Source organism: Centropristis striata, chromosome 11, assembly GCF_030273125.1.
Source record: "Centropristis striata isolate RG_2023a ecotype Rhode Island chromosome 11, C.striata_1.0, whole genome shotgun sequence".
NCBI lineage: Eukaryota > Metazoa > Chordata > Actinopteri > Perciformes > Serranidae > Centropristis > Centropristis striata.
The window spans coordinates 3059573-3074558 of record NC_081527.1 but is presented as its reverse complement, the minus strand read 5'-3'; the positions used below and the strand labels follow the sequence as shown (position 1 = coordinate 3074558).

Here is a 14986-nt window from a genome sequence, read left to right as displayed (position 1 = left end):
TTGGTACTGTCCTTAAAAATCATGGAGGACACACAAAACACTAGATGTAGTAGTTTTTGTTGTGGGGTGTTTTCATTTCTTCATCAACTGATTTGAGTAAAACTGAAGATTTGGTAATATAATTTATAGTTTATATATATAGAGCATACAAAAATAAATGTCATGGTTTGATATTCTTGGTTTTTGACAAAATCTGCTGTAAACCACATATAAACCATGTGAGAGCAAAGTTGGCAAAGTTGATTGCAGTTTTGGGGAAAACACGTCATATTCTGTATCAAACATGATGATTCACTCTGTACTGCTCACTGTTCTACTGGATCTAATTTACTGTGTGGAGGTTTGGGGTCACGCCTTCAAAAGCTCCCTACAGCCATGATGCATGCTACAAAAAAGAGCCATAAGGAGAATTAACAATGGATATGGAGAACACACTAACTCACTGTTCATAAGAATCATCATCATCATCATCATCATCATCATCATCAGCATCATGTGGGTACCTGCACTTCCTGTGACTAACCACAGGGTGGCGCTCTCTGTCTGTGATAAAGTTCAGTTTGTATCACACAGCCATGTTGTTAGAGCTTATTTATGACTGTGACTCCTTTCTAACACCGTAAAGAGACATGTGATGTCACACATGTGATGCAATATGTTTTCACCTTGAAAATGATCCAACCGTTCAGAATTATACCCTACGTAATAGAAGAAAAATCTGTGGAAATAATATGAAATGTATCATGACTGTTCCCTCAACGTCTTAAAGGAACAGACTGACATTTGTCTCACAGTGTTATTCCATTTAAAGGGAAACTGACAAAGAATGTTCACAAAGTATTTCATCATAAAATAAGCTGCTGAGAAATAAATAGGACATAAAACATGAAGAGCTCTATAAACAATCAAAAGGACTTTAAAATCAATTGTGAAGCAAACAGGCAGCTAATGCAGAGACTTTAAAACAGCTGAAGACTCTGTTTAATATTAGTGTGAAGACACAGGAAAGTGAGGTGCTTTGAAGCAGCCTTATCTCTCCACCACAGGGGCTGATGGGAGGTCTGAGGACCTGTTAGAAACCACGTGGCCCTCGTCTGATCTCGCAGCTCCTCCTTGTTTGGCCTCAGCTGCATCAGAGCGCCACTTCTCCCCAGGTTCACCAGAGGAAACACCGCTGCACAAAATGCTTTTCCTCCCAGCTGCTGCTCTGTGCTGTCTGTGCTCAGGTGAGTGTTTCCAGCCAATCAGGAGCCAACAAACTCCACCTTTAACAAACACTGTCACACTCACCTTCATCTACCTGTCTGTCTCCACACAGCGCTGGCTGCCATGGCAACACAGCTGCTTCAGGAGGATTTAACATGGACCAGGAGAGTTGGTGAAAGAGTCTCCTTCAGCTGTCGAGGCACTGAACAGTGTGATAGACGTTATCCTTTTGTATACTGGTACCAGAAGAGAGACACAGAAACAATCACACTGATTCTTGATATTGACAGGGATGATGGTAAAATAGATAAACGTTACAATCATCCTCAGAAAGATGATTTCTCAGCTGTGAATAAACAGAACGGCTGTGAGTTGCAGATCCAGAGCGTTAAACTAACTCATTCAGCCACCTACTACTGCTGCTGTAAGAAGGGTGTTCCCCACAGTGATAAAATATCCCTGCAGCCTGTACAAAAACCTCCAGATGAACAGATGTCAAACAGTGTCTGTGACAGGAAGAGAGCAGTAAACCACAGCCCAGGTTCACATATTTCACCTCCATCTCAGCCAGAGTCACAAACACACTGAACTGAGGGATTTATTTTCTTTACTGCTGTCAGGATTTATTTGATATGATATTTATTCATATTTTTATCAGATATTCCAGCAGCTTTATTGTTGTTCCACACAGTGAGGACAAACTAGCAACACAGAGACACAAAGATAAAAGAAGTGAAAGAGAAAAGAGTCAAATGAATATTACAAATAAACTGAGTCAAAAACATCAAGAAGTCTTGTTTGAAAAGCAGTTTGTCATTAAAAACATGATGAAACAAAAACAAGCTTCAGCATTTTGATAAAGATTAAAATCCTCTGCTTTGACCTGCTGCAGGAATAAAGTCCGTTCCTCCTCACAATGCTGACCTGCTTCCTGTGGCTCCTTCACAATAAAAGCTTTCTTCCATCACATGTTGGAACAGATTTGAGCAGATCATTTCACTTCAGTAAATGATACAAGTGAATTGTAGGATTTGTGACAGTTCCCCCTCAACAGAGATTTGGTAAATGTATTTGGATTGAATGAAGGTTTTTCTCTGTGAGCAGTGGGACCTTTGGCTCCGTCTTTACATCCAAACAAAACTTTGATCCAGAACAAGAGAACTGTTGGCCTGATTTCTATCACATCTACAGTGGATGTTTATGGTCCCCAGAGGATGAATCCTCATATTTATACAAGTTTTAAGATCTCATTTTAACTGCTAATCAACAGAGAAATGTCTCATGAGCGTATGTGACAGAATATTAATATACAAGATATTTGAAGGTTTGAAAACAAAGAATAATGATATTAATGTCAAAGCCTATATACATACATCCAAACACTGAGATCACTTTTAGATTTCACTTGGTAACAAACCTTTTCAAGCAATAAGGTTCATTCTGGCTTTATATTTTTGACCTTCAGGTCAACAGAAATATTTGAGTGTTTACAATATTTGTCCTAAAGTTTAGTTTGAGTTGTTCACTGTTTGTTTGTGTGAACAGTAACTCTGGTCTCATGTGTTGACCTGATTTAAAAAGTAGGAGGATAATAATAATAATAATAATAATAATAATAATTAAAAAAGAATAATAATAATAGTAATAATAATAATAATAATAATAATAATAATAAAAATAATAATAATGGGCTCTTCACTCCTTAAACTTGAAGTAAGAAATGTTGTTATTCTAAAATATATGTTCATCTTTGACAAACTTAAATGATGTCCAAAACAAACTCTGTAGTTTGTGGTTTAAATGTAAATGTTAAGGATGAAAATGAAAACACCCCCGCTTAGCAAATGGTATCATCCTCCTCTCAGCCGCTCCCTCTGCACCGCTCCGCTGGCCGACCGGCATCCAGCGACACACGCAGAGTGAGAATCCTTTAGTTGTCGTGTTGGGAATCAACTAAGTAAGTTGCTCCAGCTCTGTCTCATACTTCTTTCCTTTTACCTGGAGTTGTTCAGATTCAGATACCATATCGGAGAGTACTGGAGTCCAGGCACCGTTTTACAGTTAGTTAGCCCGTTTAGCTTCGTTAGCGCAGCTACAGTCAAACTGGAGCGGTCCGTTTATTAAACAAAAGGAGCAGTGCGACAAATTAACTGTGTACCTGTGAAGTGCGTACTTGTGTCTCTTTTGTAAAAGTTCATCGTTACTTTAGAGACATAATTTGACGTCACAAACGTCTTTTTCTGGTCCGTCGTCATGGAAACATGACTCCCTGTCAGGGCATTTGGACCAGAGTGAAAACAAACGACATAATCACTGTATAATACCAGTATGTGTGAAAACACTCACTGTGGCTTTTTGAATGAATTGTTATTTATTCCTAGTTCATATTTGATATTTTTCAGTTGTGTCTTACTGTCAAAGTAGACAATAAAAAATAGTTAAATGTTTTTTCTTTGCTGTATTTATTCATGTTTTGCAGAGGATTTAAACTGAACCAGACTTTGCAACAATAATAATCACATTACATTCATGCAGACGTAGTACTACACACACACACACACACACACACACACACACACACACACACACAGTAGGTCTATATATATAGGCTATTTATAACACAAAGGTATGAGATGTGTGAAAGATAACTCCTACACTGTAAAACCCGACAAGTTCATATAACTCAAAAAAATTGGTGAAACTGATTACATCGAAATTTTCTAGTTTCACTTAATCAACTTTGTGTGTTATATTGAAATTTTAAATTAAGTAGCTTTAATTAAATTATTTTCAGTGGCACTAACTACATTTTTTAAGTTACACAAACATTCTTGTTTAAGTACTTTTTACTTGGTATTTTGTTTTCACAGTAAGAATAGAATTAAGTATGGCTTCCTTAAATATTTTTATTACCTTTAACATAAAAAATTTAAGTTGTCTGTAAGAAATGATTCACTTGATATGTACTTAACTGGTTTAAGTTAAATTAACAATGCACAAAAACTCCTATATAATTAAAAACATTACTTAATTTAAAAGCAAAACTGCAAGTTAGTTTACCTTGAAACATTTTATGCAATCAGTTTCAAAAAATGTTTTAAGTAGCTTTAACTAAAAAGCCCCAAATACATATGTTTTGAATAAAAAAAAATATATAACATTTGAAATGCCAGACCAAATTTATTGAGTAACCACAATTAAACAGTGTAGCAAATGGAAGAATACATTCCAAAAATAGTACAAGGGCCTTGCAAGAAGACTTGAGGACTCCTAATCACTTTGTTACATAAGGACTTATCAAAAACAGCTGCCAAACGGTAACATTAAAAATGCAAGCATTATTTAAAACACAGTCCAGAACCTCAAAACAATGTTTGTCCTTTGACCTGTTTTTTTATGTGTTTTATATGGAAAAAAAACCCTTTTTATTTTCCATGCTCAACTCTTAATATTTTGCTGAACCCTAATTACTTCAATACTTTAAACACTTCCATAAACGTTATCCAACTTTGGCATCCAAAATGTATCCATTACATCTTCCAAAACTTAAAAAACTGCCTTTAAAAAAACCCAAAAAACAATCACTTTGTGACAATATGAATGAAATCCTCTGTCACACATTACACATTATTCAGACACTTTTAGACATTTCCATAAAACTTTGTGTACAAATGTTACAACCTAAATGTACATAGTACATTCAATAACACAACTAAAACCGGGCCTGAGCAATGTTGTGAACTTTCTTTACATATTAGGATCCCTCCACAATCAGCAAGTCATTTTTAAGGGTCAGCACCCGAGGCCTCAACTTCCCATCATCCAGGCCCATAAGTACTTTCTGGATGAAGTCAAACGTGTTTGACATGCCGTTTGGGTAACTTAGATGCAAGGCATAAAAAAGTGCAAAAAGTGTGACAAATGCCTCAGCCATTTTGGAAAATTCCATAACTATGTTACCCTCAAGTACAATTGCAGTCTTCTCTGGGCAGAAGAATGTTGCATCTGTTGAATCTGCACTGATCAACAGGATCCCTACTGGTAGATCTTCAGTGATTGGTTCATCAGACTTCGCCATCTGAAGACAACAACAGAGAACTGTTATGTGAGATAACCTGAGCTATCTCCCAAAGCTGTTTGCAGGCAATTCATCAGTAATGAAGACAGAAAACAGTCAGATAGAACCATCCAAAACAATAATCACAATACATAAATGCAAATGGTTTCTCAGGTCAGTCGCAGGTCACAGTCAATATAAAACGTGGAACAGATTTATATAAAATTATTTATGTAAAATGTAGAACAGAATGTTTTGTCTCCCAGCCTGAAATTTGTTCATTTTACCATGTTATAAACAAAAAATTTGACCTTCAATTGACTAAATATTTTCCATTGTCATTGTTGCAAGAAAAAAATGAAAAAAATAGTAATAAATAGAGATTCTACATTTTTTTAAAATGGAATGAAAAATTCAGAGTTACACATTTATTTTTATTTTTTAAGCTAAAGAGCTGCATTTCAAAGGCATCCAAAGGAATAAATCATGCTCAGCACTTGAAATGCATTAAATATAGTTGGAATTTACTCAGCACTTCGCACAATATTAAAGATGCTATATGTTGTATATGCCTTTTTTTATGATTTGCATCCATTGTATACCTTACATTATCTATACTACTTATGGGATTACTTATTGCCTGCAACAAGAACCTGAATGCATTCTGGTCAGCAGAAGAGAAGAAACATTTGCTGAAAAAATTCTCACAGACAAGGTCCATATCTAGTGATATAGGTTGAAACATAAGCAAATATATGTATTTTTTTATTTCATTTTTTAATTCTTTTTTCTCTTCCTGCCTTGCAGCAACCTAAACAATGTAACAAAATAAAAATAGATACCAGTAATTGTATTGTATTGTTGCAGAGCAAATGCTTAATTGTACTTACATCCCAAAACTTCAGAAATGTAGAGTCATCTTCATGAAGATAAGCTGGGAGGGCACGAAGGACAGCAGCCCGTTTGATGTGAACATCAACTTGTTCCTTGCGTGTAAGAACAAAACAGAATAACAGTAACTAAACAGATATGAATTATTATATATCTACACAAACACATACACCGACATAGTACAACTTTTAAGCACCAACAATCTGAAGCAATTGACCTGGTGGTCATAAGCATCAAAGAGCTGACCCAGAGTGTCAGCTACTTTCCCTGTGCGTGCAGCTCTCTTTCTGAACAAGCTCTGAAGACGGGGGGCATGTCGGTCCAACTCAGCATAGAACTGGTTCTTCAGGTTGATGTTTGCAATCCTGTGAAACTCGGCACAGACCTGTACAAAGTACATGAATGTTTAAGTCAGATTGTAATGTATATGTGGCCCTGTAAGGAGATATAAACAGCAACAAAGCATTCCTGAATACTGCCCAGTACTGCCAAACATTGACCTTGAACTGTTTCAAGTTTGGGGGAAAACATCCATACCACTACACTACCAAATCACACTCAATGGTATTCACTGCAAACCTGAATGGATATTTTCAGCTTATCACTGACAAAGTCAGTCTGAAGAATGAAATTGAATACATGTGCCTAGATAGATTTACTTAAAAAAATATTGTTTACCTGTGACTCTATTTTAAGAGCAGGCCAGCGTTCCAGGATCTCTCCAACAGGTAGGTCATCATTTATGACCTCTTTGCGCCGTAGGCCAAGCCATGGCAAAATTAAACAATATTCTCATCAATTGAAAACACTTGTGAAACAGGTTTTAGATTAATTTGATTGTGGTGCATTAATTTACATTTCAGCAACTATGCAAAACAAATATCGAAAAAAGCTTAATGTTTGCCAATAACATACCAGGTTGAAGACTCTGTATGTCGGCCTGTTGCTTCAGCCTTCAGAGAAAAAAGAATGACATTTGAAGCAAGATAATACACTTTCAACAAAAGCATTATGTACAATATCTTTGAAGTATTACATTGATTAATGTATTAACCTCACACAGTGTGAAATGTCTTAATCCCAAACTTATTAAAACAGGTTTATGAACATATTTCACTTTACTCAGACTTAAGTTCTTGCTAATCTATAGATATTGTGACAAATGGAAAATGTAAACAGTTCTTATATCTCTAAACCAAGACATAAAAGGGTATTGCTACACTCTCAGGTTAAGAAGAGAGATATTATCTATTTTTTATTTATTATTATTTGTTTTCAATAAAATCTTATTTCTGTTTGACAGTCGGAATGACCTTAACCATGCAAAGACTGGGAACACTTGACCGCTGGACTGCGGTTATTTTTCCACACTGATTACAAGCCAGTTTACGTGCGTTACAAAAAAACAGAAATGGTCCGGTAAAACGTGAAATTGAAACTGATGTGACCTTAACTTTAAAGTTAAACCCTCCATACAAAACATTAACATTCAGTAACCGTTAAGCCGAGACATGCCCGGACATGCATGCCGATGAAACATGCAGTTCCAGTCGACATTGTGTGGTAAAATCAACTTTATGAAATTTACCAGACAACTTTCTACACAAGACAAAATTTCCACTTTGACATAAAAATCCCACAAGTCCACTTTCTAATCCCTCTTTACATGTAAATTAGCTAACAGTTAAGTGAGGCATTTACAAATTAAGCTAGCCAAATCACATTTAACGGACAGATACAAATAACTGCTGACAGCCCGAATGCACACCGTTAAAATATGGCGCTTAAACAACTCTTAACTTAACAAATTAGTGCTCCCAAAGCGAATATGAAAATAACGGAGGTCAGGGCGGTGAGGGCGGTCAGCACGGCGTTCACTGTTAGCGACTCCTGCTGAGAAAGTTGCTTCGTTCTCGGCTTTTCTTGACGACGCGAGTAGCGGTAATGGCGGACTTTCCGACAGGCTTGGAGAAGAAGGACGCGCGCACGTGACGTGACGTCATCAAGTTTACTGTCAAACTATTTGAGTACAGTGACTAAAATAAATGAAAGCGGTCGAGTACTGTTAACTTAAAATTACAAATTTGTACTAATGACTCAGAAAATATGTGGTGTATTAACTTTTTTAATTTTTTGAGTTAGCACAGATTATTTAATTTAACAAGCTTTTACTGTCCGGTCTCTCTGTGTGTGTGTGTGTGTGTGTGCGTGTGTGTGGTCTGCCAGTGACCAATGGACATACGACAGTTCTTTAAAAGAAAATAGACAGATTCAGGTGAGAGACTAGGGACAGTCCATAATGATCTCTGTCTTGTTTTTTCTTCTTCTGAAGCGTGTTAAGCTAAAGTAACAGATAATATAAACCAGCTATCTGTATGTTGTATCAAATGACTTATGTAGGAAATGGTCTGCTACAATATATTTGTGTATGATTGTCAGTGCCAAGGGAAAGAGAGAAAGATAGAGAAGGAGAAAGGGAAAGGGAGAGCACGCAGGAAGAACCAGGTGAGAAAACAACAACAATAAATTGATATATAGTGAATAGTGGCGAGCAAAACAGTAACAACTCATACTCCTATTCTAATTTATTGGCATTACTGTAGGTGGCCTATACTTTGCATTTTGTTGTCCAAGTAGCTGTTACTTTGTTCAGTAACAATAAAGTTCAATCTAATCTAATCTAAAAAAAAAAAGTCTGTTGTGCTTTTACAGTCAGGAGAGTCAGTGTGGATGTTAAAGTCTCCTAGGAGGAGGACAGATGGGGAGACTGAAGACAGTTGTGTGAAGAATTCTAAAAATCTGACAGAAAGGTTGGGTTGGGTTTGGGTGGACGGCAGATAATAGCAATGATGAGGTTTTGGAGCGGGGAGTTTAAATGCCAGATGTTCAAAAGATGGTGCAGCAATGATGGAGAGTGGCCGAGGGTTGAGGTCTTGGTGGTGTTTTCCTCCTCCTCGGCCCTTAGAGCGAGGGATGTCCATGTATGAATATCCAGCAGGGAAGGTTTGGTTTAGTGTGAAATATTCCATGGGTTTTTGCCAGGTTTCAGTCAGACAGAGGAAGTCTAGTTGTTTGTCAGTGATTAATTCATTTAAGATGAGGCTTTTATTGTTGAGGGCTCTTGTGTTGAACAGGGCTTTTTTCAGAGGCTTTTGTTTTGAAGTTTGCATGGAGGAAGTGGGTACTGGGCGAAGGTTGAAGGCATTCACGTGGTGGTTCTCCTGATGACGTGGTGAGTTGTTGTGGTGACAGAATGAGGAAGTGCAGCAGCTGTAGTCGGTCCAGAGAGATGGGACGGGAGCCTCTATGGGTGTAGTGACGGCGACGTAGAAGTCCAAAGTGTTTTATTGCGGTGATAAGTTGGTAACTCTGGTCTCATGTGTTGACCTGATTTAAAAAGTAGGAGGATCAAAACTCTTTCTCCTTCAAATCAAAACAAGACTACAGAGCAACACACACTGGCTGTGTGGCCCAGCGTCCTGTCATTGGACGCACACACGTCATAAATCAAAGTAATGGACAATTTAAAGACGTGAGCTGATGATGGTGTTTGATAAAAACTGACCAAAGTCAGTAGGGTTCATCCTCTGAGGAACATGAACGTCTGAACCAACGATCCACGGAGACACTCTGCTAATGTGTCTAAAAAGGACATAAAAGAAGAGACAGTCATGTTAATATGAACATTAGAGAAACACATGATGGAGCTGAAATATGATACTGCTTCATAATGTGGACTGGTTCACCTCAGCTGACACATTCAGCAGCAGACAGGTTTTTGTACCAGTCTTTTTCACTGTGCCAGGCGGATGGTACTACATGTTTGGCTCTGGAACTAAACTGTTTGTAGGTAAGAATTAACTTTCTTTTTCCTTCAGTTGTTTTATTGAAAATGTGTTTTAATGAGTTTCTGCTGCTTGTGACTTTTTTCATCATTAGTAGAGAATTCTTGCAGCCATGCAGCTATTGTTACATAAAAAAAGCTTCATAATTCCTGAAAAGATGTTTAAATGTCACGGCACAACTCAAGTTATTCTTTATTTCTGCAGGAGATGAAACTGATTCATATAGAAAAAGTTTGATATTGGAAATGTTACAAATATACAGTATTTGATCCTCTCAGTAATTCAGCAGCGCCTCTTGTTTTTATTGAACAACACACTATAATTATTACTACAATTGTGTTTTATATGATGATAAACATGTCCTAAAGATATATTTATCATACTGAATATGATATGTCAATTAAATAGAACGTATGGAGACTAATGAGTGATTTCTATATGTGATACAGGATGATATCTAAAGGCACACACTTTTTAGTTTGTGCCAAAACACAAAATAATTATAAATTATACATGATGCTTCACAAAAACATAAAGTAAAAACCTTTAGGAAAGTATAGATCAATAATATGTGTTGTTTTACTTTTTATGTATTATTATTCATTAATATTTTGATCTGTTTATTTAGCATATAGAGTAAAGTATACAGCGGAAAAAGTATAAATCATTTTAACACAAATTTGGTTGCTATATTGTATTATATGAGCTCATGTTTCATTCTGTCATGTTATTTATATGATCATTGAATTTTTGGTTAACTCAGGGTCCTTTTTTCATGTTCAACAGTGTTTTTATTCAATTTGGAAGATGCAGAAAGTTAATTTTATTTGGGTATCAAAGTTTACGTTTTATAGTATAAAGGGCAACTAAAAAGTAATCTGATTACACATTTTTGTAATCCTGTGGATCAAGTTACTATGATGACAAAAACTGCCGTGAAATTTCTGTTCAGCAGATGAATCCATTTCAGAGTAATCTGCCCCAACCTGCTGATATTATATTATATTATATTATATTATATTATATTATATTTCGTTATATTATATTTTATTATAATATATTGCATTCTATTAAATTATATTATATTTTAACATATAAAATATTATATAACATCAAAATATATTACGTCATATTATATATTTTATTTAATTTTAGATTATATTGTATTATTTGGCAGTTTTTATTCACATTTGACAGAATCAAACATTGTTGCAGGAAGTTAAAATTGCAAGAAAACAGTTTGAGCCAAATATAATAAAATATATAACAGATAGAAATGGTAAGAATTCATAGTTTAAAAATACAAAATTATTGACAATTGCATTTAATTGAATATGTAAGTTATAATCATATGTACAAAATGATGAAGAAAAACTGTTTTACACTTTTACAATAATATAATATTTGACTTCATCCTAAATGATCAAGACCGTCTTTTTATTATTTTATATTATATTGTCTTATATTACATTATGCTATATTATGTAATCATAATATATTATATTAAAATATATTTTAAACCTGACACTGAAAAATGTGGACATTTTCTAAGTTGAAAAAAAAGAGAATGAGACAATTTTCAGATCCTTTCTGAAATATATTCAATTAAAAACTGGACAAAGAAAATATATTTAATGTTCAAATGGAAATACGGACAAAGTGATTTTGGAATTTGATGAAAATGTATTTTTAATTATGTTTTACACATCATGCAAACTTTATATTAAATTATATTATTATTATATTATAATATATTATAATATTATTATATTATAATATATTATATTATTATGATATTGTAATATCATATTTAATTTATTTATTTTATTAAGTGGACATTTTTATTCACATTTGACAGAATCAAACATTTTTGCAGGAAGTTGAAATTGCAATGAAAAAAGTCATAAAATGATTTATGTCTTGATTTGTTCCTATATGAATTGTAAAAGGTTTATTGTGGTAAATATGTGGTTAATATCCTAGACGAGCCCCCATTTAGTCATAACCCGACTCCTGGGCCATGACAAAAACGGGAATGGACACAAAGAATGATGATAAATTAAAGGAGATTTATTGTGATAAAGTAAAGAAATAAGTCCAAATGTGGAGTGTGTCAGTCAGTAACATCAGTAATGTCAATGTGAGTGAATGAACACAGAGTTAAAGCAAAGCCGCCATCCCGTGGCTCCTTCAAGGACACTAACAAAAAGCAGTAACTGGGAGCCTCGCCTCTCAATAACTAGACACTGGACTGGAGCGTCAACATTCAATATATTGTGTTCCCTAACATGAAAATAATATTTGACATGAAGGTAAATATGTGCTTTATTCAAAATGTGTCATATAAAAAAAGACATTTCCATTGCATGAAGGTACAAGTCATCATTATATAAAATGAATTTCTATAGGTAAGAAAAATGAATGATAAATAATGTGAAATGAAAGATGTGATCTTGTGTCCCCATATAATCCATGCTGACATTAGATGCTGAGTGTGTTTCATATGAAGGTGAATACAGTATATGTAGTGAACTTTGTGCTGTATTGATGAGTAGTTTAGTGATCAGAGTCCATGTAGTTTCCAGGATCACACTGAATGCAGTGCAGTGCTGTAAGCTGCTGTTGACTGTGTCAATGTGTGTCTGTGCTGCTTGTTGCTGCTGTCAAACTTCAGGTGAGCAGGTAGTGAAGCCCGTGGTGAGCGTGTACCCAGCAGCACCCAGAGCCCACCTGGAGGGGAAGAGCTCCCTGCTGTGTCTGGCCTCAGCCATGTTTCCTCCTCTGGTCCGCTTCTCCTGGAAAAGACGAAAGGAGAACGGTCCTCTGGAGGAGCTGCCCCCTGCTGAGGGAGAGCAGCTGGAGCTCAGAGAGTCGGGACACACCGCCGCCATCTTGCTGCTCCGTCAGCAAGAGAACAGCACGTATAAATACCACTGCTACGTCCAGCACGAGGGGGGCCAAGTGGAGGCCCCAACAGAACAAGGTAATGAAGGCTCGCTGACTGTGTTCAGCAGTGATTCAGCTTCATGTGGAGACGCTGTCAAAGAGAGCAGAGGAGCAGAGGACTGACATTTCTCACTGCAACTCCAAACATTTCACTCCTTTTCTGTTTCAGAGGTTCAAGCTCCAGAAGCCTTCTTTCCTCCAGAGAGAGAGCCAGCAGACCTGCCAGCTCTGCAGCAAGCTGACTGTAAGATCACCTGCTGCCTCTCCTTCAATCACAATCTTTCCTTTTTCACTTTTCAATGCCAACATTTAAAGTCTATGTCCTGGCTCCGTATAGCTCAAAAGCTGGCTGAGGCCCTGACTTGTTGTCTTCAATAAGGACCTTTGAGCTTTCATTCAAAGTGTAGCCGACCCCTGTCTTCATGTAAAGCTGCTTGTCCCGTCTGGAAAAGTCCAAGTTATACTGATGAAAATCTGATGATGTTCTGATGACATTTACACACTGTGTGACTCTGTGTGTGTGTGTGTGTGTGTGTGTGTGTGTGTGTGTGTGTGTCAGGGTCCTTCCAGTCTCAGTGCAGGGTGAAGCTGCTCTGCCTGCTGTACACAGTGCTGATAGTGAAGAGTCTGGTGTTCTGCTGTGGAATCGTTCTGCTGATGATTCTCAGAAACAAGGGACCGTCCACCAACTGCACACATGCTGACTGACTGTTTTCTGCCTTTTCTCACCATCAAATCTCATCAATTCATCTCATTCATCACGCTGATCAGTATTCACAAATATCAATGATGACGTGTTGTGGTTGTTATGTAAAAGGAAGACACAGTCATCCTAAAAATATAAATACATATATACACGTATATATCTGCAGTTACTAAGTGTACATTTTGTCTGGTGTCATTGTGATATTTTAGTTAATTTCCACTTTGAGTTGCGACCTGTATAATAATAGAGATTTATTCTCAATCATTAGCTTCTTGTAGACATGTTATTAAGTATTTTCTGTTTATTTGATTAATTTTCATCAAGTTTGTCAAATTCTTTCAGAGAAACATTCTCAATAAAGTGAAAAATCACAGACCGTGTCTTTTTTGAAACCTCCTTGTTCTGATGTATTTCAGTTTGACTTCAGAGCAAATAATCAGAAACAGAATCTCTTAGGTTGGCTGTGTATGTTGACAGCTACATTTAATGTGACTCTGGTTGTAACTAGCTCTGAATATACTTTCACACAGCGCCATGAACAAATGTACAGGAAGAAATGAATAGAAGCACACAACAGAACAAGACAACAAAGAGAATCAAATATATCCACAGAGCTATTATTCTACAAGTGTGTAGGTGTGAGTATTCTCCAGGTTCAGGGCTGACTTCTTTTATAATTGTGTCAGTGTGGCTGTAAAACTCTATGCTGATGACACTGTTGTTTACACACATGAACAAACAGCAGAGCGAGCTGCTTTGGCTTCTCATGTTTGCATGTAACAATAATGTTAGCAGGCAGTCTTTGTGATTTGATTTGAACTCGTCTGTTCTCTTTGGTCCTGAAGGCAGGAGCTGCGCCGTATTCCAACTGGTGGCACCATATGTCCATTATTACTAACTGCCGCACCATAGCCCATTGTTGGAGAAACAGTACGGCCCACTGAGATTACTGGCTTTATTGCTTTATGTCTGTTTATATTGTGGTATGAAAGTATTATTCATCTGTCTGATTATTACTGTAATGTTCAAATTATACAGTAAATTATCTAATTATGTCAGAGGTTCGTTGAGACAATAGTTAAAAGTTTATTCTCAAACAAAATTATTCTCGAAATTATTCTTATTCTCAAAATATTCTCAAAAAAATTAGTTACTACTGATGTCTGAAAAAAATTATCAAAAACTTCACTGGAGACGGTCAGAGTTGAAAGCAACAGAGTTTATTCTCAAACAAGAGTTTAAACCAGACTTTACTCTGGAATCAACTAAAAGTTGAACATTTTGCATAAGTTTATAGAACTATAATCTTCCCTCCTACTATCTGGGGAATTATTT

At 36.2% G+C, this 14986-nt stretch overlaps 1 protein-coding gene across 1 annotated transcript; it reads left to right on the top strand.

Moving 5' to 3' along the window:
- Positions 1-957: 957 nt before the first annotated feature.
- On the top strand, positions 958-14204 carry LOC131980943 (immunoglobulin lambda-1 light chain-like). The gene is made up of 6 exons (XM_059345239.1): positions 958-1226; positions 1319-1639; positions 9960-10004; positions 12674-12982; positions 13115-13189; positions 13505-14204. Exons 1-6 carry the CDS (start codon positions 1184-1186, stop codon positions 13651-13653), a joined length of 942 nt encoding a protein of 313 aa, XP_059201222.1. The 5' UTR covers positions 958-1183; the 3' UTR covers positions 13654-14204.
- Positions 14205-14986: the final 782 nt, after the last annotated feature.

Bases quoted from the DNA above. Each gene is read 5' to 3' on its own strand.
- LOC131980943 (XM_059345239.1), top strand. From the start codon at position 1,184: ATGCTTTTCCTCCCAGCTGCTGCTCTGTGCTGTCTGTGCTCAG. The intron at 12,983-13,114 runs GTAATGAAGGCT...TTTCTGTTTCAG, and splicing joins GGAGGCCCCAACAGAACAAG to AGGTTCAAGCTCCAGAAGCC. The intron at 13,190-13,504 runs GTAAGATCACCT...TGTGTGTGTCAG, and splicing joins AGCTCTGCAGCAAGCTGACT to GGTCCTTCCAGTCTCAGTGC.